At 39.6% G+C, this 27088-nt stretch overlaps 2 protein-coding genes and 1 long non-coding RNA gene across 6 annotated transcripts in view; 1 reads left to right on the top strand and 2 right to left on the bottom strand.

Annotated features, from left to right (window-relative positions):
- MIS18BP1 (MIS18 binding protein 1) overlaps positions 1-12771 on the bottom strand; it is a 54208-nt gene extending 41437 nt beyond the window's left edge. The window contains exons 1-4 of one of the 2 annotated variants that reach the window (XM_050795812.1): positions 12318-12771; positions 5966-6600; positions 1821-1934; positions 1104-1585 (exon numbers count right to left, since the gene is read on the bottom strand). In XM_050795812.1, coding sequence (XP_050651769.1) covers positions 1104-1585; positions 1821-1934; positions 5966-6509 — 1140 coding nt within the window. In that variant the 5' untranslated portion in view covers positions 6510-6600; positions 12318-12771. Of the gene's footprint in view, positions 1-1103; positions 1586-1820; positions 1935-5965; positions 6813-12317 lie in introns of those variants that run through there. The other variant, XM_050795813.1, reaches the window with a different exon arrangement.
- Positions 1-27088, bottom strand: part of FKBP3 (FKBP prolyl isomerase 3) — a 466553-nt gene that overhangs the window by 136918 nt on the left and 302547 nt on the right. The window lies entirely within an intron of this gene.
- LOC126957891 (uncharacterized) overlaps positions 12850-27088 on the top strand; it is a 139170-nt gene continuing 124931 nt past the window's right edge. For all 3 annotated transcript variants that reach the window (XR_007727002.1, XR_007727003.1, XR_007727001.1), the window contains exons 1-2: positions 12850-12911; positions 21352-21485. This is a non-coding gene — a long non-coding RNA (uncharacterized LOC126957891). The remainder of the gene's footprint in view (positions 12912-21351; positions 21486-27088) is intronic.

The following is a 27088-nucleotide window of genomic DNA, read 5'->3' as shown; positions in this document are numbered from 1 at the left end:
AATAAGTAAATAGATAAAGTTTACATATTTTCAAATAATGGGATTTCTAGTGAATATATTGAGATATAAAACCATAACTGGTATGTCACTCTTTAAAATTTAGATGGCTACAAGGGAGGCTTAAGTGGGAGGATTGCTTGAACCCAAGAGGCCAGCCTGGGCAACAGAGTAAGGCCTCATCTAAAAAATTATTAATTAAAATTTAGATGGAATTTATACACCATCTCAATTTGATAACCACCACTATACATTTAAGAATTAATGGCTAGACGCCGTGGCTCATGCTTCTAATCCTGGCACTTTGGGAGGCCAAGGCAAGAGGACCACTTGAGGTCAGGAGTTAGAGACCAGCCTGGCCAGCATGGTGAAACCCCGCCTCTACTAAAACACAAAAATTAGCTGGGCATGGTGGCAGGTGCCTGTAATCCCAGCTACTCAGGAGGGTGAGGTAGGAGAATCGCTTGAACCCAGGATGTGGAGGTTGCAGTCAGCCAAGATTGTGCCATTGTGCTCCAGCCTGGGTGACAGAAGAAGACTCCTGCTCAAACATAAATAAATAATTAATGGGCAAACCTTTAACAATTGGAAATTTTACACTGCATCTTCCTCCTTAAGCTTGTATTTCCATTCCACTTCCTTCAGAGAATTTGTCCTAAGGTAACAGTTCAATGCTCTGAAGTCTTTTATTGATTACTCTATTTAATTTAGGAAAAATTCTCAAATCTTCAGATGCTACAGTTCCTTTCTATCTTAATTGATCTAACTATTTTAGTAGTACCGTATCAGAAAAAAAGAGTAGGAATGAATTCAATGTTCATCACCAAAGGGAACAGGTAAATTATTGAAGACTACACAATTAGTAATAGAGCAAGATAAGACTTAACACGTGGCTCTTCTTATATTCAACTCACTGTTCTTTTCACTATGTCACCCTGTCACTGCAGTAAATAGTAAAACATGATAATGAAGACACTGTTAATAATAAAGCATACAGGTTCAAATCCTAGCTAGAAAAAAAAAATAATGAGAGAACATCAAAAGCTCAAGCTCTTGAAGAATGGGGCAAAAATAGAAATAAATATCTGTCTTAAAAGTTTTCCCACCTGATTTTTCTTAACTCCATTTGTAACAGTTTGAAATATTCTTGGAGAAAGCTTTGAAACATTTCTTTTTGACCTCCGAGGTATTGTTATATGAAGTCTTGGTGTTGCAAGTACAATTTTACAGGTATCTTCCATGGAACCTGGAAGACCTGTCTCTCCAGGCACTGTTTTGTCATTTCCTTCCTTAACTTCCTGCTGTGAAGTCCCTTCTGTTGTCCTCTCACTATCAGAAACCATTAACAGACTGCCATTTTTAATAGGAACACAATTAGTACTGAGAGTCTCAGCATTAGTATTTTGAAATTGTTCATCAGCAGAATCAATGCCTTCTAAAACAAACATGTCCTTTTTGGACCCAGTGGTTGCAACTACATTCTCCTTTGAGTGAAGAATTTGTTTAGCCAACTGAGCTCTAGTTAATCTCTTGCTTGGGGCTTCTGTAGCCAAAAAAGTTTCCTGTTCTTGGTTCCGAGTTGGAAGTTCTGCAAAAAATACAAAACAAAACAAAAAAATTATATAAGGATCATAGGAAACTAAGAGATAAATTTAGGTTAGGAATGTTCCACCCTCCTGCCCAGTCTTTCTCTGAGTGTCTCTTTTACGATTCAAGCTTTTGTCTACAGCCAAAGTTTAATGCCCACACAAGGAAAATAATTACCTAGAACATTTAACTATATATTTAAGTAACAAACTAAAAACAAACCAAAAATAGTTTACCGTAAGTTAAATAGTGCAGTGGTGCTTTCTTTTCCTGCTGGCACTGAATCTTTTGTTTGACTGGGAGGAAAATATCATTATTTGATGATTCTAGAGGAACTCCTTGGACCGAGGCTAAGGTTTTATTTTTTAAAGAAAGAAGAAGTTGAATTGTATTAGTTACTAAGAAAAAAACATCTTTTAAAATTCTTGAAATACAGACACTTAGATTTAGTAATGATCAGATCAATATAGTACTTCCGCAATATATGACAGTTACATATATTTTTATATTTTTGGCTGTATTATCTTCTAATACCTTTACCCCATTCTCTATACCAACCTTATGGTGAGGAAGAATTTTTTAAAACCTTCTCCAAGACACAACCTGCCAGCTCTAGACAAAAGTATTAGACTTAGAAACCTAGAGACCTGGAATTCTGGTGCTGCCACAAATTGGATATGTATATGTTAAGATTACAATATAAAGTTTCACCCAGTCTTGAAAATTCCGATTCTGTTTCTGGTTGCTGTGAATTTCTAAAGCATGAAAGACAGTCGACAGTCGAAGAGTTGTAACTTACTCCTTAAAAATTAAAATGCTGAGACGCAACAGCAGACTCAGCCATAATTTATATCCTTTAGACAATTTTTAGTAGGTCTTCAAACGCTCACAAGTTGTAGGTTTCTCAACTAGACAAATAAGAACTAATAGCACTGCTTACATTTTATTCTGCTTTACCTCCTAGATCTTTAAAGTTTAATGTTTCTCGAATGTAGTTTCTTTCACACAAAAAGGGGATGATAATAGACTTAAAATTTGAGCCTGAGAAGAATTATCTTATATGTTTAATTTTAAATCTTATACTTGAAAAGACTGGTAGTGACTATGCTTTAATAAGTATGCCACTTTGGTCTCAGAAATCTTAACATAAAGATTTCATTATAACAACGTGTCACAAAAAGAAACAATAAGTTTCTATATCTTTAACTCATTCTACTGGAAATGGCAAGGCAATTCAGTAGTAATTCAATCAAATGCAACAAGTTATATTTATCCACTTATGTGGGAGTCCCAGGTTCATGCAGACTCTCTAAAAGGTTTCTAAAACTATATACAAAATTTGTATTTGTATTTGTGTTTATATTTTCTGGGGAAAAGGGTCACCAGATTCTCAGAACACTCAGGTATTTCTTACTCTCAAATGCTACCTTATTATATTTGAACACTTTAATATGCCTTATTTCATTTCTTCTTCCTTTTCTCCCAGGCTATATGAGAAACAGAAGACTGTGAGTCTCCCCACTTCTACCCCCAAATTTCCTTAGAAAACTCTGTGTTAGAATATGTCACTGTCTTGGAAATGCAACAGTATACCCACAACCTACTGTGTAGTGATTTAGAGCACGGGCTTGCTAAGAGATACCTATATTCAATTATCAACTTATCACTTGTTACCTATGAGACATAGAGCAAGCGGACTTACTCTCTTTATAACCCCATTTATAGACCACTAATGGGTATCCACCCATAGTGTTTGTTGAAAGGATTAAAAGAGATAATACAAGTAAAATATCTTTCATTATCAACGACTGAAACTCATTAAAATCTCAATTTCAATTGTTGCAGTGTCATCTTTCTAGATCATTCTCTCAAAATCCAGTGATTATCCAAACAAAATGTACACTTCACAATCCCTCATCTCCTTCAGATCCTTTGCCCTCATTAATCAGCTTAAATTTCATCGTGACTCCTTCACACACACCCTCCTTTGTCCTTCTGTCACTTCATTCTATTTGGCAAAATTACAACCCAGTTAAATCCAGCTCCCTCCCTATTCTACACCAGCACCTTAGCAGCTAAACAGGGCCAAAGGAAAACTCAGAGCCATATTTACTGGTTCCATTTTAAATTCATGTCCACAAATCTTAAACATATCTTCTGCGTTACCCAGGAAATCAAATTTAGGCCTCTCCCAAACTATTCAAACCTCTACCTCCTCAAACTTCAATACCTGTTTTCCATACTTGCTCAGCTGATGACTTTACTTCTTATTTTAAATTATTTGTGAAGTCATACAATAATAACCCACCAACATCTGTATAAATGTCTTTCTTTTCTGTTAACAATTGGTCTGTTTGTGTTCTGGTCAAACCTCTAATGATGCATTGGATTATATTTCCTCTCAACTACTGAAGGGCATCATACTAGCAATTTCATTTTTTTCCTTCCTTCTTCATTATTCCCAACAGCATATAAAAATGCTGCATTTCACCAAGTATTAAAAATTATAAAACCTTAAACTACACTTGCCATTATTTCTTTCTAACCCTCAAAAAAAGGGCTGTTTATGTTCACTATTGTCAATTCCTCTTGTCACATTCTCTCTTGAACCCTTTCATGCAATGTTTTCATTGCTACCATTCCACCAAAGCCGCCCTGCATCAAAGTCACCAATGACCTTCACATTGCTAAATCGAGCAGCAGAATCTCAGCCTACTTGACCAAGTAGGAGCATCAGACAGCTGTCAACTCCCACCTTAAAGTACTTCATTCTCTTGGCTTTCACAGTATCACTCTCCTGGTTTTCCTTCTTCCTCACCATCTTCTCAGTGGCCTTTCTACTCTTCTTTTTACTTTTTTTTTTTTTTTTTTTGAGCTGGAGTTTTGCTCTTGTTGCCCAGGCTGGAGAGTAATGGCATGATCTCAGCTCACCACAACCTCCGCCTCCTGGGTTCAAGGGATTCTCCTGCCTCGGCCTCCCAAGTAGCTGGGATTAAAGGAATGCGCCACCATGCCTGGCTAATTTTGTATTTTTAGTAGAGATGGGGTTTCTCCGTGTTGGTCTGGCTGGTCTTGAAACCCCCACCTCAGGTGATTCTCCCGCCTCAGCCTCCCAAAGTGATGGGATTATGGGCGTGAGCCACCGTGCCCGGCCGGCCTTTCTAATCTTTCTTCTACCTTCCAAATGCTGGAGTACCCCAGGACCCAGATCTTGAATGTTTTCTTTCTATACTTACTCCTTGATGACCTCATCTAATCTCATTGCTTTTAAAATACCATTTAGGTGCTAATGATGCCCCAATGTACTTTTTCTCACCTTGATCAATTCCCTAAATTCCAACTAGTTTTTTCCAACACCCTACCTAAATTTAAATTTTTAATAGAGATTATCAAAATTAACATAACAAAAATATTAGTTAATGAGCTCACACTCCATTCCTCCTTCAGTTTGTCCCATTTCAGTTAAATCACCCTCCTGGTTGCTTAGGCCACAACCAAAAACATAAAACAAAAAAACACCCTGGAGCTATCCTTTACATCTTTTTATTTTACATTCTACACCCAATCTATGAGCTAATCCTATCGGCTCTACCTTTAAAACACAGCCAGAGTCCAGCCATTTACTATCTGTACGTTTACTATCTGCACTACTAACACCTGAACCAAGCCAACAGTGGCTGCCATCTGACTTACTGCAGTAACTCTATTTCAGAACAGCCAGAATGATATTTTAAAAACATAAGTCATTGTACACAATGGTTAATTAAAAAACAACAACAAAAACCTCGTAAGTTAGATCTTGTCATTCACATGCTCAAAACCCTCCAATGGCTTATTCTGCTCACAGTAAAAGCCAAAACTCTTACATTTACCTATAAAGCCCTTATATAATCTGACCCACTCTTATTTATGCCTTCCTCCTGAGCTCTATCTACTCGCTCCATGACACACTAACTTTATAGCTAGTCCTGCAACATGTCAGGAATGCGATTTCAAGGCATTTGTAACAGCTGCCTAGATCATCCTTCCCCATTCCTCAAGATACACGTATCTATCATCATATTCAATTTTGTGGGCTCAAATTCCCAAATTCAAATTATTGAAGCTTACTCTGACCACCCCACTGAAAATTACATACCCCTCCAACTCTTCCCATTATCCTAATTCTGCTTTTTCTCTTTCCACTTTTCCTCTTCTACTATGCCATAAAAATTCTTATTTAATATGTTAATTATGTCTTTCCACCACGTGAATGTGAGCTACACAAGGGCAAGGATTTTTGTCCATTTTGTTCACTGCTATATTCTGAGTACCAAAAACAGTGTCTGAAACATTAAACACTTAAGACATTACAGTTTTTTAGCTAACACATAAAACTAACCTCTTAGTGAACTGTTATCTGACTGGAATGATTTGTTGTTTTCCTTTTCTTCACATAGGTAGGTATGCTGCAATTTTTTTTTTTCAACTCTGTTAGGAGTGAAGGTTTCATTATTTCCACTTTTCTGTGGTTCCAACAAACTACTGTTTCTTGGTGGCTGTTCTTGCTTGTCACGCAGTACTTTTTCTTTCATTCTTTGAAATATTTTTCCCGGTGATTCATAGTTTGCTTTATTTTTTAATCCATCCTTGTTGGGCTTTATAGCACTGATATCAAGAGAACTGTTAGAGGTAGTAGCCTCTGTTAGCATAGTTGATTGAAATATATTTTTATTGTTAAAAGTTGTCATTTTTAGGAACTGATTCTTTTTACAGTCATTCGATTTTAAAGAGGGGTTCTGATATTTCACCAAATCTTTTACAGGAGTAAGTGTGCCTGCAGGAATGCTGTCAAAAAAGATTGCATCCATGGGTAGATTTCTCCTTTGAGAAGATGTCTCTGGAGGTAAGTAAATTCTTGAATGTTTCAAAGGTGTTGCAATCATCTTGACAAGGCAGTAGCAACCAAGTTCTTCTAACAGAAAATTCACTTAAGCACAATTTTCATATAGAACTTCAGAAGCGATCCACAGAAACCTGTAGTTCAATGTAAAATCAGTCTGTATCACGCTTTGGTGCAGAAAATGTTTAAAGTTTATTTGCTTTCCACAACATTATACTATTTAAAATGTTTAACTGATTCATAACAATACTAGATAATCTGTAGCTCACAAATCAGACTAAGATTTTATTTTTATTGAAGTCTCCTTAACAAAAGAGCTGGGTGCGATAGGTGCACACACTTGTAGTCCTAGCTACTTGGGAGGCTGAGTAGGGAGGATCACTTGAGCCTGGGAGGTCATGGCTGCAGGGAATCAATGATTGTGCCACTGCACTGCAGCCTGGGTGACAGAGCAAGACCTCGTCTCAAAATAAAATAAAATAAAACAAAACAAAATGAAATAAAAGATACATGCAAATGGCAATACATTAGGTTACAAAAGATAAAGTTCCACAAATATAATTTTTCCTTTTAGGCAGTTATATTTTAAGGCAGCAACTACAACGATCTATTCTAATAAAAGCTAAAAAAAAAACTATTCAATTATTTAATAATACCCAATCCTGATTTTTTATGCTCTAGAGCATTTACATTTTAAGGTCTTAGCTGAAAAATCCTCAAATAAATGGTAAATTATTTTCATTCTGATTTCTTTTAATGTAGTGCTATTTAGAATTTTTAGCAGAAATACTGTACTTGAGTTTACATAGTTTTAGCCTTGTTTCTTTCTTTCTTTCTTTTTTTTTTTTGAGACGGAGTTTCCCTCTTGTTGCCCAGGCTGGAGTGCAATGGTGGGATTTCAGCTCACCACAACCTCCGCCTCCCAGGTTCCAGAAATTCTCCTGCCTCAGCCTCCCGAGTAGCTGGAATTATACGTATGCACCACCACGCTTGGCTAATTTTGTATTTTTAGTAGAGACGGGGTTTCTCCATGATGGTCAGGCTGGTTGGTCTCAAACTCCTGAGTTCAGGTGATCCGCCTGTTTCGGCCTCCTAGAGTGCTGGGATTATAGGCGTGAGCTACTGCGCCCGGCTGCAACTTGTTTCTTACACATAAATTGTATTATTCACACCTAGAAATTAAGGTTCTAGGTAAGGAACCATATAGTTGCATTAACTAATATTTGGTAAATAAATAAAATATTTCAATCCAAGGACCCTGGAACTTACTAGTCTAGATTTACTGCATCTCTTATAGCTGAATTTATAACTATTCCAATTAGTTAACATCATATAAACATAAAAAAAACCTATCACAGAAAATTCTAACATAGCCAGACCAAAAAATATCAAGTATCTTTATCTACAGCTACTTCTGTGAGAGATAAGCAATTAATATACAAAGTACTATTTAATCCAATAATTTATGATAACGGAGAAAAAAAGAAGGAAAATATTCTTAAATTACAACAGTCAACAAAGAAGGCTATCTTGGGAGTCTGGAGCTCCTAAAAACCACTGTAATTCTTCCACAGAATATGAATCCTGCAAATACATATTAATGCATGCATGTATATGTTTATGATGTGCTAGTTCCAGGGGTTCTGTACTGGGAAGTTATAATATTAGCTGTTCACTTCATTTCTGTTTTATTTTTGGGACAGTGTCTCTGTCACCCAGGCTGGAGTACAGTGGTGTGCTCAGGGCTCCCTGCAACCTCGAAATCTGGGCTCAAGCAATCCTCCTACCTTCGCCTCCAGAGTAGGTGGGACCACAAGTTTGTGCCACTGCACCTCTGCTATGTTTTCTTTTTTCTTTTTTTGCTTATTTGTTTTGTTTTTGAGAGGGAGTCTCGCTCTGTTGCCCAAGCTGGAGTGCGGTGATGTGATCTTGGCTCACTACAATCTCCACCATATGGGTTCAAACAATTCTCCTGTCTCAGCTTCCCAAGTAGCTGGGATCACAGGCGCATGCCACCACACCCGGCTGATTTTTGTATTTTCAGTAGGACGGAGTTTGACCATATTGGTCAGGCTGGTCTCTAACTCCTGACCTCAGGTGATCCACTTGCCTCAGCCTCCCGAAGTACTGGGATTACAAGCATGAACCACCTGAGCTATGTTTTTTTGCATTTTTTTTATAGAGACAGGGTTTCCCCATGTCGTCTAGGCTGGTCTTGAACTCCTGGGCTCAAGTGATCCTCCTGATTCGGCCTCCCACAAGTGTTGGGAGTACAGGTGTGAGCCACCAAGTCTGGCTTAGCTGTTCATTTCAAAGAAAGGCAATAAAGCTATACAATCTCTCAAAATAAAAAATGAATAAACTTGGCTGAGCACAGTGGCTCACGCCTGTAATCCCAGCACTTTGGGAGGCCAAGGCAGGAGGATCACTTGAGGTCAGGAGTTCAAGACCAGCCTGGCCAACACAGTGAAACCCCGTTTTTACTAACAATGCAAAAATTAGCTGGATGTGGTGGCACATGCCTGTAGTCCCAGCTACTCAGGAGGCTGAGGCAGGAGAATCACTTGAACCCAGGAGACGGAGGTTGCAGTGAGCTGAGATCGTACCACCACTGCACTCCAGCCTGGGTGACAGAGTGAGACTCTGTCTCAAAATAATAATAATAATAATAACAACAACAACAACAACAACAATAAACTGGAAAACTGCAAAGCAAAACGGCAAAGAATGTTCAGGTTTACACAATCTAAATTCCTCAGAGCCTAATGAGATGCTAAACAGAAAGTAAAAACTGCAAATAAGCGAGCAGCACTGAAAACAGAACCAATCTGTAACGGACATGCAGAACTGTCTTCATTTAAAGTCAGATAATTGTCACACTGAAAGGTTACGAGAAACAAACAGAGCTTACTGTTTCCTAATGTCCCTGCCCCCAATTCAGGCAAGTAGTAGGATAAAGGTGAGTAGCCAAGATTCTGAAAAATCCTCAAATTCCACTTCCCCTCCCAAAGACACAAAAAGTTGCTCTAGGAGACCTTTTTCCCACCGTGTGATAAATAGCAACTCAATATAAGCCAAAAAAAAGCAGTCAGTATTTGCCAGTGGTTTGTTAAAGACAGAATGCAGAGAAAAAAAATGATCTACAATTCCCTCTGACCACAGAGGCTTTGCGGAATAGATAAACAAGAACACCACTGGGTCTAGATAATCCATCCAGGACAGATCTGAAGCTCCATTTCCTTCCTAGTCAAAAGAGCAAAACAAAGAAATCAGCCTCTGATGAAACACAGACATTAGTGGAGATTTAATAACTGGCATCCCTCAAGTGGAGGAAAGAACAGCCTGTCCTGAAGCCAAGCACATTGGCTAACAGATGGAGGTCAGCAACAAGAAATTGTTAGTTCCTCTCAGACTGGAGAAAGTATGTTTCCGTTTTCATTAACTGCTTAAAGTTGTTTGGAAAATCTAATCCTTAAAACTTATTCTAAAAACTGATAAATGCTGATGTACTGGGGGAAAAAAATTGTTTTCAACATAAAGACACAGGAATGGGAAAACCATTGGATGAAACAGCTGGCCAGGATGGGCGTGGTGGCTCACAACTGTAATCCCAGCACTTTGGGAGGCCGAGGGGGGCAGACCACGAGGTCAGGAGATCCAGACCATCCTGGCTAACATGGTGAAACCCCGTCTCTACTAAAAATACAAAAAAATTAGCCGGGCATGGTGGCACGTGCCTGTAGTACCAGCTAGTCGGGAGGCTGAGGCAGGAGAATGGTGTGAACCCGGGAGGCGAAGCTTGCAGTGAGCGGAGATCACACCACTGCACTCCAGCAAGACTCTGTCTCAAAAAAAAAAAAAAAAAAGTCTGGCCGTAAGCATTTATGGTACAGTGATGCACTGCATAATGACATCAAACCACATATACAGTGGTCCCATGAAATTGTTTTGGTGTACCTTTTTTTAACTTATTTTTACTGTACCTTTTGTATATTTTGGTATGTTTAGATACAGAAATACTTATCATTGTGTTACAACTGCCAACAATATTCAGTAAAGTAACAGGCTGTACAGGTTTGAAGCCTAGAAGCAATAGGTTATAACATATAGCCTGGGTTTTTATAAGTACACTCTATGATACTGGCACAATGACAAAAATTGCCTGAGAATGTATTTCTCAGAACATATGACAGTCAGTTACAAGTGACACATATAAACACAGAACTGAAGCTAAACAATTATGTATATGATCCTGAATATAACTCCTCCTCCTCCTCCCAAAAAGACATGGAAAGTTCTTGTAAGAATTTACTGTAGTGGTAGCAGTAATAATAACTATTACTATGGAATGGGTCAAAAATCCCAGAGCACACTAACCAAAACTGGGACATAGAATTAGGGGAAAAATAGAATTTTAAGTTAACAGGCAAATGATACACTTGAAAAAAATACTCAGCACATATGACAAAGGGTTAATTTACATAATATTCAAAGAGACCTAATAAATCAACTTTAAAAAATGTACAAAACAGAAAACGGTCACGGGACATGAAATGCAATTAATAGAATACAAAAAGGCCAACAAACGAGTCAAGTGACATCTAATTTTACTCATAAATGGAAATGCAAACTAAAACTGATTTTTTTTCATATCACATTGGTAAAGATTAATTTCAAATGCAAGTCTGCATACTATTGACTTGGGAATTCCACTTCTAACTTGTTTTTTCCTATAGAAACATCTGCATAAGAATGCAAATATATATGTATCGTAATAGCCGTTATTTACTGAATATTTACATGCCAGTCACTATATAATCTAACAGTAACTCGAAAGAGTTAAGTACTGTTATTACTCCAAATTTGAAAAAAGAGAAATTAAGGTATAAGGTGGGTAAGTAACCTGACCAAGGTCACTCGACAGTGAGAAAGAGGATCCGATTCTACCCGACTCCATAGCTTAAGTTCTTTACCAAAAGGCAACATAGTCTACACAGCCACTAAACAGGGAAGTTCATGCTGCAGTACCTGCAGCATAAAATGAAATTAAACAACCCAGATGTCTACCAATAAAGGACAAAATAAATTCCACCACATCCATACAATTTATGTATTCAATAAATATATATATATGTACTTACACGGAAAAGCGTCCAAGAAATATTAAATTGAAAAAGAAAGTAACAACATATAATTGCATTTGTGTAAAAAAAAAATTAAATAAATAAATAAAACACAAGCATAGAGAAAAACTCTGGAAGCAGTGAACCAAATTGTAAACAGTGTTTATCTTCGAAGGGCAGGATGAAGCGGCCTACCATTTTCTTGAACTCCTGAACTCAAAGATCACCCGCCTCGACCTCCCAAAGTGCTGGGATCACAGGCGTGAGCCACCGCGCCCGACCATTTTCTAAATAATTTTATTAACATCTAAAGCTGTTTGCAACAAGCATGCAATTTAACCAGAACAAAACATAAGCTGAATGATCAATTGCTTCTATAGCCCTGTGGGTCCTGGGGTCCCAAGGGGAAGAGTTGGGTACAGACGCATATAATTTTCCCACTTGGTATTCTAAAAAAAAAAAAAAAAAAAAAGTTATTTTAGAACAAAGACCTAGAACGCTCACCATCGAAATAAATCTGAGCAATCGTGTTCTACTCTCTTAAGTACAGTAGACACAAAATAAGTGAACATCGAGTGCGAAGCTGTAAAATCAGTACCAAAGCCAGAAATCTACAAATAAATAAATAAATAAATAAACTGCGTGAGCCTACATGCTTAAACGGCAGGACGCCCACCATCGGCGGGGACCCGCGGCAGGAGGCTATCGGGGGGCGCGGGAGGACGTACCTTGGGTGAAGGGCCTGGCAGGGAGAGACTGCCGCAGTCCCGGCTCGGCTCCGCGCGGAGGGAGGGCCGGACGCCGCCCGGCTCGCGCCTCAGGCCCACGGTGGCCCCTGCCCGCGGCGGCCGGGCACCAAGCGACGCTTACCCCCTCCGCGAGATACTCTCACACAACACTTCCGCAATTCAAATTTGAAGAGCCCGCCCTCCAGCCGGCCTGGGATTGGCACTCTCGGGAATTGCGCCACCGTGCGTCTCACAAGGACGCTAGAAAACTGCAGGTGGCCTCTGCACGCCGTGGACGGTAGTGTATCCACAAAAAGTAGGCGACCCTAAGCTGTCACAGGCAGGGGGCGAGATCCTCTAGTTTTCCTCAAAGTTCGTTTCGTCTTCGCAGGGCACCCGCCCACCCTGAATCCCGCCTTTCCTCCCGTGAAGCTCTGCCGGTGCAAGGCTGACGTCGCACGCGGTGGGCCGCGAGCGCGCTCCGGCGCTGCTGCGTCTAAGTTTGGCCCTTCCTGGCTGCCGTCCTCCCCCACTAGGCTGTGCGCAGTAGCGGCTGTTATCCGTCTCTTCCGTCTCAGGAAAACAGCGTGCTCGGTGGGTTTGAGAGAACGTCTGTTTTTCTGCCCTCCATGTTTGAGGGGGAGAAAGAACATTTTGTTCTTGAGGGGATGATGGATTGAATGTAAAGTTACGCACAAAGTGGGATGTTTAGTTTGAACCATTCCCTCAGGAAGTGTGATATTTTGGGGCGTGGGGGATAGGTTCTCGCTCTGTCGCCCAGGCCTGAGGGCAGTGGCGCAATAACGGCTCACTGCAGCCTGGAACTCCAAGGGATATTCCCACCTCAGCCTCTGAGTAGTTGGAACTACCGTCGTGCGCGACCATGCTTGGCTAATTTTTATTTTGTAGAGAGGAGGCCTCGCCATGTTGCCCAGGCTAGTCTCCAACCCCTGGGTTCTAAGCGATCCGCCCATCTTGGCCTCCCAAAGTGCTAGGATTACAGGCAAGCAACCGCGCCGGGCCAGGAAGTTATTATTATTATTTTTAAGTCACCTCACATTCTAGAAACATTAATCTCAACAACTGTAGGTTGCTGCATGCAGCTTGTGACGGTGGCCTCCAGGCTGCGTCCCGCCTTAGACTGCACCCAGTGAATCTCCGCTCTGATACCGCGGAGTAACCGGGTGTGTACTTCGCCTTGTATAGGGCACATTGGTTCAGTCTTGAAAGTAGAGAAGGGGAAGCGAGGGAATGTAAGGTGTGTTTTCAGCCCTGAACCCTGTTCAACTCCAGTCCTGCATGAAGTCTGTCCTCTTCCCCCCACCCGCATTTGTGATGAGAGCTTCTTTTTATTTTATACTTTAAGAAAATTACTCAACTTCCTAGTCACATATCACATTTCCCCATTAAGAGGCTTTACTGAAAAGGTTGTAATGGATTGATCTTTTTTTAAGTGACTTGTGCAATTCCTTCTAAATCCTGCATCTGTTGTACCCGAGTGAGTTAGAGAAACGCCACACTTTGAGACAAATTTAAGAGTCCTTTATTAGCTGGCGACCGAGAGATGGCTAACGCTCGAAATTCTCGGCCAGAGGAAGGGGGTGGGTAAGGAGTCCTTGAAACCTTGCAAATGACGGAGCCAAATGGAGTTCGTCCAGCTTTCTTAGCTAAGGGAGAGCTTATCATGTGGAAACAAGGCTAGGTGATTAAGGAAGAGTATAAAAACAAAGTAAAAAACAAGGTTAGGTATTACACATCTGAATTTTGTACACTGAATAATCAAAATCCAAAATATAAATTTAAAACATCCACATGAATGCAAGTAAGGAAAAACAACAGTTGGAGGTAGGGGGAAAGGAAGCAAACTTACCTGGATAAAATGAAGTTTCTTTCTTGTACATCATAATGAGAAAATGATTGGACATGGATTTGCACTAGTTTTGTGGGAACCGGCCTTAAAACAGGTTAAATGGCATGTGTGAAATATACTTTGATAGGGGAAGTTTGAAGGGATGGTCATTCAGATTTCAAAGCACCTGAAATTGAGGTGTAAGGGGTTTCTGTGCCTGATGAAGATGGCCATGGCTCACAAGTTTAGGCAAAATAGGAACCCTGAAGTATTAAGGGCAGGCACTCAGAAATGCACACTTCTTTTTAATTGGCCACTTCTCATGTAAGAAGGAAGTAGTATGTAGTATGCCCCAATGTGCATGGCCGCAGGAATTTACATAAGATGACTAGTAATTTTCCAAACAAAACTGGATTAAACAGTTTGTGGATAACAAAGTGTGATGAGAAGGCATACAGGCCAAGGTACAGTTCATCTGTCCCTTAATGGCAACATACTGTAACTGCCCAAGGGGTTCACCTTGCCTGCTCCCTAGACAGAGCCGATTCAAGACAAGGGAATTGCAATGGAGAAAGAGTAATTGATGCAGAGCTGGCTGTGCGGGAGACTAGTGTTTTATTATTACTCAAATCAGTCTCCCCTGAGCTTTTGGGGATCAGAGTTTTTGAGGATAATTTGGTGGGGGGGAACCCAGTGAACTAGAGTGCTGATTGGTCAGGGATGAAATCATAGTGAGTAGAAACTGTCTCTTGCGCTGAGTCAGTTCCTGGTTTGGGGGGTCACAAAATCAGATGAGCCCGTTTATTGATCTGGGTGGTGCCAGCTGATCCTCTGTGTGCTGGGTCTGAAAAATATCTCAAGCACTGATCTTAGGAGCAGTTTAAGGAGGGTCAGAATCTTGTAGCCTCCAGCTGCATGACTCCTAAACCATAGTTTCTAATATTGTGGCTAATGTTAGTTCTACAAAGGCAATCTAGTCTCCAGGGAAGAAGAAGGTCTGCTTTGGGAAAGGGCTATTACCGTCTTTGTTTATAGACTACAAACTAAGTTTCCCCCAAAGTTAGTTCAACCTACACTCAGGAATGAATAAGGACAGCTTGGAGGTTAGAAGCAAGGAGGAGTCAGTTAAGTTATATTTCTTTCACTGTTTCAGCCATAATTTTGCAAAGGCAGTTTCAATGCTGCCTGGATTGGCCCTCCTTTAAGTTTCTGTCTGCTTGGAAGGGAGACCGTATTGAGAAAATGGTTGGAAATGGATTTGCAGTTCACAGCCACCTGGGATAATCTGTCCCATCCTAGGCCTATACTTCATGGGAACACATGCAGACACCCATGTAGGGTCCAAAAAAAGGGATATAAAAGGAAGAGACAGAAAGCTTCACGCTGTGTGCGAGTTGCTACCAAGACATCTGGGGCTGCTTAGCCTGGAGGAATATTCCTAGGACCATGAAAAGTTGTAGCAGGACTACTAACTGACCATATGACACTTGGAGAAAGTAGAAAAACGCTGTTTCATCAAGGCCAAGGGTTCTTAAGCAGGAAAAGTTTTGCCCCCCCTTGGGACAATTGGCAATGTCTGGAGACATGTATGAATGTCACAATTAGGGAAGGTACCAGTGTCATCTTGTGGGTAGAGGACAGATATACTACTAAATGTCATAGTGTAATGGTGGGGGGGACAGCCCCCCCAATATTACAAAGGATTAACTATTTTAAAATGTCAGTAGTGCCATGGTTAAGAAATTCTACTCTTGGCAGATATAGCCCTGAAACAGGATTTCAGCCCCCTCTCACTCTCTTAGCTGGGTGCCCTTATGTAGGGCACAGAGTAAAACCACTACTTCCCTGTATAGGCTACAAGGAGGGAGTCAGTGAGGAAGTTATCCAGGTTTTGTGAGAGGAGGACCCTTCAGTGAAAAAGGCTGCCAAAGAAATTGCTCTGTGATGGAGACAATATACAAACACGTAATCATATTACAAATTGTGATAAGTGTTGAGGATGTATCAGTTCGGATCACCCAGGAAGCTGATGCCAAATTGGAATGAGGATTATTGGGAAATAGATCCTGTGAAAGACCAAGGGGGAGGAAGAAGAATTGGACCTGGGAAATCTTCAGATCTTGATACAGATCTGACATTTGTAAAAGGAAAGATTGATGAAAGTGGAATTGGGTAGGTGCAGTCTAAGATTGCATTGGAGATTTGACAAGGTCTTGGCTAACCCAATAGGAAGATTTGGGGTTGTCTATCAGAGAAGTCCTGCAGTGGGCAGACATGGCCAGGCCCTGATATCCACCAGACTGGAGGCTGCCTGGGAAGAACATGGCCTTGGCACAAAGACTTTAACAAATCTCAAAGGCTTTGCAGCCAGAGGCTGTCAGCTAACTGCACTCCTCACAGCTCAGTGACTACTTTTTTTTTTTTTTTTAACAAAAGATCAGAATTGCATGTTTCCATGCCTGCCACAGAAGAATAATTAAAAGAGTGTAGCAGCAGGATTTTATTTTCAGGGCTTTCCAATTTTTTTTTGCAACCCACAGTAGGAAATATTGTACATTGTAACCTAATAAATATACAAAACTACAATTAACTAAAACAAAAAGCTTTAAAAGTGTTACTGAACATTACTTTGTGCAGTGCATGCTGTTATTTTCTGTTTCCTCTTTTTAAAAAAAGCTGCCTATGGTGTATGATTGTAATACAATATGAACATTTTCATGTTTCTGCATGGTCAGGACTTTTAATTAAAAAAAACCCTAAGGTAAAGTTAACTTAAAATAACCATTTTAAAGTGCACAATTCAATGACATTTAATGCATTCACAATATTCTGCAACCACCATCTATAAAACATTTTTTATCATCCTAAAAGGAAATCTCATACCCCTTAAGCAGTCACTCTCTCTTGTCGCCTCCCCACAGTCCTAGGCAAACACCAGTCTTCTTCCTGTCTCTATGAATTTACATATTTGGATATTTCATATAAATGGAATCATACAATATTACAATATAACTTCCTTCACAGTTTTTTTCTGAGGTTTATATACCTCAAAAATTGTACATTGTAGATCAGTGCTTGGTTCCTTTTTATGGCTGACAGTATTCCATAGTGTGTGTGTGTGTGTGTGTGTGTGTGTGTGTACCACGTTTTATTTATCTGTTACTCCATTGACATTTGGGTTATTTCCACCTAAATCTATAATACCCTAGTTTGAATTGATACCAACTTAGTTTCAATAGCATACAAAAACTCTGCTTCTAAACAGCTGAGACCTCTCCTGTATGTTTCTATCATTACCAATTACATCTATATACATCGTGTGTTCATTAAGATAGATTTGTAATTATTTTATGCACTTGGCTTTTAAATCATATTAAAAAAGGGGAACCACACACCAAAAATATAGCGATCCTGGCTTTTGTATTTACTGATGTAGTTATATTTATCTAACTTTTTGATTTCTTCTTAGAGCTTTTAGTTACTGTCTAGTTTTTTTTCATTTAAGCCTGAAGAACTCCCTTTAGTATTTCTTATAGTATAGGTCTACTTATGACAAACTCTTTCAGCTTTTATTTACATGCCGCTGTCTTAATTTCTCCATCATTTTTGAAGGACACTTTGCTGAATATAGAATTCTTGGTAGATAGTCTTTTTCTTTCAGCACTTTGACTATGTTATCCCACTGCCTTCTTTCCTACATTGTTTCTGATGAGAAATCAGATGCTCTTATTGTAGAGAATCACTTGTATGTGACAAATCTCTCCTCTCACTGCTTTTAAGATTTTTTTTTTGTCTTTGTCTTTTGACAATTTGATTATAATGTATCTCAGTGTGGAACTGTTTATATTTATCCTTCTTGGAGTTTGTTGAGATTCTTGGGTGCATAGGTTCCTGTCTTTTACCAAATCTGGGCAGTTTTTGGTTATTTCTTCAACATTTTTTTTGCAATGTTTTATTTTTCTTCTCCTTCTGGGACTCCTGTAATGTGTATGGTGGTACTCTTGATTATTCCCATAGATTTTTTAAGACTCCAATAATTATTCTTCGGTTTTTTCATTTTTTTTAATTTTTGAGACAGAGTCTGTTTCTGTCACCCAGGCTGACAAGGAGAATTATGGTTCACTGCCTCATGAACGCCTGTGCTCAAGAGGTCTTTCCACCTCAGCCTCCCAAGTAGCTCAAACTACAGACACATACCACGATACCCAGCTAACATTTTTTTAAAAAAATTTTTGTAAAGACAGAGTCTTACTATGGTCTTGAACTCTCGGGCTCAAGCGATTCTCCTGTCTCAGCCTCCCATAGTGCTGAGATTACAGGTGTGAGCCACCATGCCTGGTCATTCTTTTTTCTTTATACTACTCGATCTGGATTTTGATTTTAGTTGACAGTTGTAAGTTCACTGTTTCTTTATTCTGCCTGCTCAAATCTGCTATTGTAACCCTGTAGTGAATTTTCATTTCAGTTACTGTATTTTTTAGCTTCACAGTTTCTACTTGGTTTCTTTTCATAATTTCTATCTTTGTTGATATTTTCTATTGTTAAGACATCATTCTTCTGGTTTCCTTTAACTCTTTGTCTGTGGTTTCCTTTACCTCTCTGAGCATATTTAAGACAGTTGATTTTAAATTTTTGTCTAATATGTTCAGGGTTTGTTCTTCCTTAGGGAGAGCTTATATTAATTTCTTTTGTAAATAAACTGTACTTTCTAGTTTCTTTGCATGCTTCATAACGTTTTTGCTGGAAACTGGACATTTGAATATTAAAATATGCTAACTCTGGACATCAGATTCTTCTCCCTTCTCAGGATTTGTTGTTGTTGTTGTTGTTGCTTCCTGTGAAATACAGTTGTTTGCTTATTTAGTGTCTTTTCTATATGATCTTTGTAAAGTCTGTATTATTTGTCATGTGTGGTCTCTGAAGTCTCTGTTCCTTTAGCTTGTGTTCAGCTGGTGCTTTGATAGATATTTTCCTGAACACCAGGAGCTACACTAGAATAAAATAATAAAAGAAACAAAAAAACCGTCTTCCAACCTTTGAAGATTGACTGTGTGTTACAGCATGCTTTCAGTACTTAGCGAGGTCATTTATAACCCTGCCTAAACCTTCACTCCCTACTTGTGCTGAGCCCAAAGATAAGCAAGAATTAAAAGCTTACAGTCTTTATAGATTGTTTTTGAATATGCATCCTGCCGTAGGCATGTGCATAGCTTCTAAATTCCTCAGCATATGGAGACACTTTTGAATAATTTCCCGAAGAAACTCTACCCAGCTTTTCCTTGTAGGCTTTCACTGCATCTATTATTTGCCTCAATTGTAATTCTTTGCCTTAGGTGGCAGCATGTTGTCCATTTGTCTTACAATGTTTTTGAAGAATGTCTTCTGTGTAGCTGTTTTTTTTTTCACGCTGAATAGGTTTCAAGTTATATAAAAGAAAGTCAGGTGCCTTGTATCATTCTTTCAAATAGTGCTCTGTGATGGTAAATGTTATGTGTCAGTATGACTGTATCATGGATTGCCAGATGTTTGGTTAAACATTTTTTTCTTAGTTTGTCTGTGAGGGTGTTTCTGAATGAGATTAATTTTTGGATTGGACAGAGTAAAGCAGATTGCTCTTCTCAACATGGATGAGCCTCATCCAATCTGTTGAAGGCCTTAATAGAATAAAAGGCTGAGTAAGACAGAATTCTTTCTTTTGGCCAGAATATATTTGAGCTAGGACATTTAGTCTTCTGCCTTTGGACTCATTCTTGGACTAGAACTTACACCATTGGCTCTCCTGTTTCTCAGACCTTCATACTGGGTGATATGGTTTGGCTGTGTCTCCATCAAAATCTAATCTGGAATTTTAGTTCCCATAATCCCCACGTGTCATGGGAGGGACCTGGTGGGAGGTAATTGAATCATGGGGGCAGTTGCCCCATGCTTGTTCTTGTGATAGTGAGTTCTCATGATAGCCAATGGTTTTATAAGGGGCTCTTCTCCTTTTTGCTCAGCACTTCTCCTTGCCACTGCCATGTGAAGAAGGATGTGTTTGCTTCCCATTCCACCAAGATTGTAAGTTTTCTGAGGTCTCTCCAGCCACGCTGACCTGTGAGTCAATTAAGCCCCTTTCCTTTATAAATTACCCAGTTTGGGGTATATCTTTATTGGCATTGTGAGAACAGACATTAATACACTTGGACTGGAACTGTATCATTGACTCTCCTGGGTCACTAGTTTAGTGATGCAGATCTTGGATTTCTTAGCCTTCCATACTTCAATGAGCCGATTCCTTAGAGTAAATCAATCTCTCTCTTTCTCTTTTTTTCTTCTCTCTCTCTCTCTCTCTCATTCCCTCTCTTTCCTGTTGGTTGTGTTTCTCTGAAGAATCCAGACTAATACACTGCCAAATAAGTTAGAACAGACAAACACACACAATTCTCTAAGCATAAGGTCTGTGCTCCCTCCACAACCAGGGACCAAGGTCCCACACTGGAACCTTGAAGACAGGGTACTGCCTTCAAGACTGCTGCCAAAGGTGCTGAGATGCTGAAGAAACCAAGCTGAAAAATCCAGTTCTTCAGAAAGAAACATTTAATAAGACTTATGAACAGAAGCAATGTGTTGGGTGGGCATGAGATGGTGGATCCCTCTACCTGCCCTCCAGAAAATATCCTTTGTAAAGCAAGCTTTTAGGGTAAACATTTGTGTAGCTCATCATACTTCAGACTTTCTTGTGAAACGTGACCACTGGGGAGATTAGATAAGCATCTTTATTTATGCTACAGGGATTGTTTATTTATGAGAAGTTGTCTATGTTATAGGCATTCTTAAAGACCTTGCTGCAGAAGTCATCATGGTCATCATGGCAGTTTCACTTCAAGGTGGCATCACTTTCGTCATGCAACAGGCTGTTTTCCCATGGGGTGGGAGGTCAATAAGGGCAATCAAAAATGCTGCAAAGCTTTTGTACAAGAACATTTCCTCTTTTTACTTTTTTAATTGACAAATAGTTATTATACATGTTCATGGGGTACACAGTGTTGTTTTTATACATATAATGCGTAGTGATCAGATCTGGTTAATTAGCATATCCATGATCTCAAACATTTATCTTTTTCTGGTGTTGGAAACATTCAGTGTCTTTCTTTTTGCTGTTTGAAATTATATTTCTTTTTTTTTTTTTTTTTTTTTTTGAGACAGGGTCTCTGTCACCCAGGCTAGAGTGCAGTGGCACAATCTTGGCTCACTGCAGTCTCTGCCTCCCAGGCTCAAAGGATCCTTCCAGCTCAGCCTGAGGAGTAGCTGGGACTTCAGGCACATACCATCATGCCCAGGTAAATTTCGTATTTTTTGGTAGTGGTGGGATTTCACCATGTTTCCTAGGCTGGTCTCAAATTTCTAGGCTCAAGCGATCCACCCTTCTCGGCCTCCCAAAGTTCTGGGATTACAAGTGTGAGCCACCATATGTGGCCTGAAATTATATTCTTATTAACTATAGTCATCCTACAGTGATGCAGAACACTAGAATTTATTCTTCTCATCTAGCTGTAATTTTATAACCTTTAACGAATCTCTCCTCACCCCTCCCTTCTCCCTATCATTCCCAGCCTCTAGTATCCTGTATTCCACTTTTTACTTCTATGAGATCAAATTTTTTAGCTTCCATATATAAGTGAGAACATGTGGTGTTTAATGTTTTGTTTCTGGCTTATTTTATTGAACATAATGTCTTCCAGCTCTGTCTGTGTTATTGCAAATGACAAGATTTCATTCATTTTTTATAGTTTAATAGTATTCCATTTGTATATACCATATTTTCTTTATCCATTCATTTGTTGTTGAACCCCTAGGTGGATTCTAAATCTTGGCCATTGTGAATAGTGCTGTAATAAACTTGCAAGTACAGTTGTCTCTTAGATATACTAATTCCCTTTCCTTTGGATAAATGCCCAGTAGTGGGACTGCTGGATCATATGGTACTTCTGTTTGTAGTTGTTTTAGAAACCTCTGTAACATTTTCAATAGTGGCTCTACTAGTTTACATTTCCACCAACAGTTAGAGTTTCCTTTCCTCCACATCTGTGTCAGAATCTGTTATTTTTTTGTCTTTTTGATGGTAGCCATTCTAACTGGGGTGAAATAAAACCTCATTGTGCTTTTTATTTGCATTTCCCTGATGATTAACGATGTTGGGCATTTTGTCACGTGTTTTTTGGCGCGCTCTCTCTCTCTTTCTCTCTGTCTCTCTCTCGCTCTTGCTCTGTTGCCCAGGCTGGAGTGCAGTTGCACGATCTCAGCACACTACAGCCTCCACCTCCCAGGTTCAAACAATTCTCCTGCCTCAGCCTCCCAAGTAGCTGGGACTGCAGGTGCGTGTCACTACGCCTGGCTAATTTTTGTATTTTTTCCTAGAAGAGACCGGGTTTCACCATGTTGGCCAGGCTGGTTTTGAACTCCTGGCCTCAAGTGATCTGCCTGCCTTGGCCTCCCAAAGTGCTGGATTACAGGTGTGAGACACTGTGCCCAGCCTGCCATTTTTATGTATCTTTTTTTTTTTTTTTTTTTTTTTTTTTTTTTGAGACGGAGTCTCGCTTTGTCTCCCAGGCTGGAGTGCAGTGGCCCGATCTCAGCTCACTGCAAGCTCCGCCTCCCGGGTTTACGCCATTCTCCTGCCTCAGCCTCCCGAGTAGCTGGGACTACAGGCGCCCGCCACCTCGCCCAGCTAGTTTTTTGTATTTTTTTAGTAGGGACGGGGTTTCACTGTGTTCGCCAGGATGGTCTCGATCTCCTGACCTCGTGATCTGCCCGTCTTAGCCTCCCAAAGTGCTGGGATTACAGGCTTGAGCCACCGCGCCCGGCCTACTATGTATCTTTTAAGAAATGTCTGTTCAGATCGTTTACTCGTTTAAAAATCAGATTGTATTTTTGTGCTCTTGAGGTGTTTGAGTTTCTTGTATATTCTGGGTATTAATCACTTGTCACATGAGTCATTTGCAAATATTTTCTCTCATTTTCTGGTTTGTCTTTTCATTCTGTTGATTGCTTTTTAGTTATATATAATCTCATTTATTTATTTTTGCTTTTATTGCCTTTACTTTTGAGGGCTTATAAAATATTTTCCCAGACTAATGTTCTGAAGCAGTTCACCTACGTTTTCTTCTAGTAGTTTTATATTTTCAGGTCTTCCATTTATGTATTTTATCCATTTTGAGTAGATTTTTGTATAGGGTGAGAGATGAAGTCTAATTTTGTTCTTCTGCATACAGAGATGCAGTTTTCCCAAGACCATTTATTGAAGAGACTGTCTTTCTCCCAATGAGTTTTCTTGGCATCTATGTCTAAGTTTAGTTGACTGTAGATTGTAGATATGTGAATTAATTTCTGGGTTCTCTATTTTGTTCCATTGGTCTGTGTGTCTGTTTTTATGCCAGTACTATGCTGTTTTGGTTACTACAGCTTTGTAGTATATTTTACAGTCAGGTAGTGTGAAATCTCCAACTTTGTGCTCAGGATGGCTTTGTTTTTTGTGGTTCTATACAAATTTTAGGATTTTTTTTTTTTTTTCTATTTCTGTGAAGAATGTCATTGACATTTTGACGAAATCTGCAGATGGTTTTAGATAGTAAGTTGCTCTTTTTTTTTTTTTTTGAGACAGAGCCTCACTCTGTCACCCAGGCTGGAGTGCAGTGGCACAATCATGAATCACTGCAGCCTTGACCTCGCAGTATAAGTTAACTCCCCTACCTCAGCTTCCTAAGTAGCTGGGACTATAGGCATGTGCCACAATGCCTGGCTAGTCTTTGTATTTTATTTTGGTAGGGATAGAGTTTTGCTGCATTGTCCAGGCTGGTCTGGAACTTCCAGATTCAAGTGGTCTGCCCACTTTCTTGGTTCAGCATTTTCTTGGTTGCTGTAGACTTTTGGCTATTCTCCAGAGCCATCTTGACTCACTACAACCTCTGCCTCCTGGGTTCAAGTGATTCTTGTGCCTCAGCCACCCAAGTAGCTCGCACTACAGGTGTGCACCACCAGGCCTAGCTAATTTTTGTATTTTTAGTAGAGACGGGGTTTTGCCATGTTGCCCAGGCTGGTCTCAGACTTCTGGCCTCAAGTCATCCCCCGCTTTGGCCTTACAAAGTACTGGAATGGCAGGCATGAACCACCGCGCCCAGCGCTAATTGTTTTTTCTTTCTTTTTTTTTTTTTTTATCTCTAATATTGTCATTTCAAGAAAGTTGTGTAAGCAAAATCATTCTACATGTAACCTTTTGAGATTGGCGCTTTTTTCCCCCACTTAGTATAATGCCTTTGCATCCATCATTATACATGTAACCTTTTGAGATTGGCGCTTTTTTCCCCCACTTCGTATAATGCCCTTGCATCCAAATTGTGTATATCAATAGTTTTGATAGTTTCCTTTTATTTACAGATGTACCCACAATTTGTTTAACCATTCATCTACAGATGGACATTTTGATTATTTCCAGTTTTTTTACTATTACAAATACAACTGTAATGAAAAATCATATGTAAGATTTTACGCGGACTTAAGTTTTGTTTCTCTGGGATAAATGCCCAGGATGGCAATTTCTGGGTAACATGAGAAGTATTTAGTGTTTTAAAAAAACTGTTAAATTATTTTCCAGAGTGTATACCATTTTACATTCCCACCAGCAGCAGTATGTGAGGGATCCAGGTTGTTCACATTCTCACGAACATTTGAGTTTTAGAATGATCACTTTGATAGTGTGTGGAGAATTGATTAGAAGTGGATGGCATTCTAGATGATAATTCTGTCTCAGAAATTTTTGTAGTTTTCATGGTGAGACATGTAGAGGACCTAACCCAAAGCTCTGAAAGTAAGGATGGGCAGATTGGAGAGAAGTTAAGGGAATGTAGTTGACAGAATTAAATGATCAATTTGATGTAGGACTTGGAAGAGGGAAATTTTTAAAGAAAACTTTCTTGTTTCTGATTTGGACATTCTGGTGGATAATGGTACCATTTAGAGAAGTAGGTAATACTGGAAAAAGGGTTTGTTTGGGGTTAAGAAGATATGTTTAGTTTTAGGCTTGGTCATTTTGAATTTACTTTGTAATCCAAGAGGGACTGGCCAGTAGGCAGAATGCTACATAGGTCTGAAAATAGCATAGTCATTAAAGGAATGGATTTTAGAGTCAGCCCTGATTCCAGATCTGAGTTCTTTCTCTTACTCTCTGTATATCTATTGGCAAGTTAGTTTACTTCCATTTCCTCATTAATGAGATTGGAATGGTTGTGAGGCTTAAATAAGGTAACATGTATAAAACACTTAGCACCTTAGGTACATAGTATATAGTAGTTGTTGTTATTATTGTTACAGATTTGCAATTTGGAAACATTTTGTCTCTAATGTCAAATGCTGCCCAAAAGGCAAATGTAATAAAGGTTAAAGTATACTCTTTGGGCTTGGCGATCATGGGGACTTGGGGACAACAGGTTTGTAGGGCAGAAGCTTGGTTATGGTATCAGAGTATAATCAAGAGGTGAGTGCCTGGAGACAAACACAAAGATATTTGTTCCCCAAGAAATACATAAAAGGAAGGAGAGAGAAAGAGCTTAGACCAGCTAGGACTAAGGAAATATTTGTCTGCAGAGTTGGAAAGACTTGCCTTTGACTTAGCTGAGATTTTTTTTTTTCTTTGAGCAAAGATTAATGAATTGTTAGCTTTTGTTTTAAGACAGAGTCTCTCTCTGTTGCCCAGACTGGAGTGCAGTGGCACGGTCTCAGCTCACTGCAACCTCTGCCTCCTGGGTTCAAGTGATTCTTCTGCTTTAGCCTCCTGCGTAGCTGGGATTATAGGTGCCTGCCACCACACTGGGCTAATTTTTTGTATTTTTAGTAGAGATGGGGTTTCACCATGTTGGCCAGACTTGTCTCAAACACCTGACCTAGTGATCCGTCTGCCTCAGTCTCCCAAAGTGCTGGGATTATGGGTGTGAGCCACCGTGCCCTGCCAGCCTTTTACAAATGGAGGGACATTTCTTTTAGAATGAATAGCTGGGAGGAACTATTGGTAGAGATGCACATGAGTTTTTGCTTGTTTGTTTGTTTGTTTGAGGTGGAGTCTCACTCTGTCATCAGCGCTGGAGTGCAGTGGCGTGATCTTGGCTCACTGCAATCTGCACCTCCCGGGTTCAAGCGATTCTCCTGCATCAGTCTCCTGAGTAGGTGGGATTACAGGCGCCCGCCACTGTGCCTGGCTGATTTTTTGTATTTTTAGTACAGACAGGGTTTCATCATTTTGGCCAAGCTGTTCTCGAACGCCTGACCTCGTGATTCGCCCTCCTTGGCCTCCCAAAGTGCTGGGATTACAGGCTTGAGCCACTGCGCCTGGCATACACATGAGTTTTTTAGGTAGGAAATAGTCTTCATGTTAAACTCTTCTCCATGGCCTATATGTTTGTCACTGATGTAAGGAAGAGAGATCATTGGCTAAAATCAAGTTAGCAGGTATTGAAGTATTTAATCCTCACAATGATTGCTTGGTGAAAAGAGTAGTTCAATTTTGGAGCACCTGTTGTTAGAAATTGGGAGAGAACTATCTTGAGAGAAACAGAAAGATTGCTATAGTATGTTGAGAATCGAGCTAAAGTTGGGGTTGGGATTTGTAGTTGCACCAGTTTACAGGATTGACTATTTTTATTTCTAATAAATTTTGTAAGGGAAAATATTAATCCAGGCCTAGAGTTATTTTGGAATGTATATAGCAGAATGAAAAAATACAGAGGAGTTATAAAGATATAGTTACGTGAGTAGTTCAAACGATAGACTATATTTTTTTAATTTTTGGATGAATGGTAATAAAAATAAAGGCAATGGAAGGCTATTAGGAATATTATTATAGAAGGATCAAGAGACAAGGGGTCTTGAGGAGCTTGAAGACAGTAAGAATTAA

This window comes from Macaca thibetana, chromosome 7 (assembly GCF_024542745.1).
Source record: "Macaca thibetana thibetana isolate TM-01 chromosome 7, ASM2454274v1, whole genome shotgun sequence".
Classification (NCBI taxonomy): domain Eukaryota; kingdom Metazoa; phylum Chordata; class Mammalia; order Primates; family Cercopithecidae; genus Macaca; species Macaca thibetana.
The sequence above is the reverse complement of the archived record's forward strand: the minus strand, read 5'-3'. Positions and strand labels throughout refer to the sequence as shown.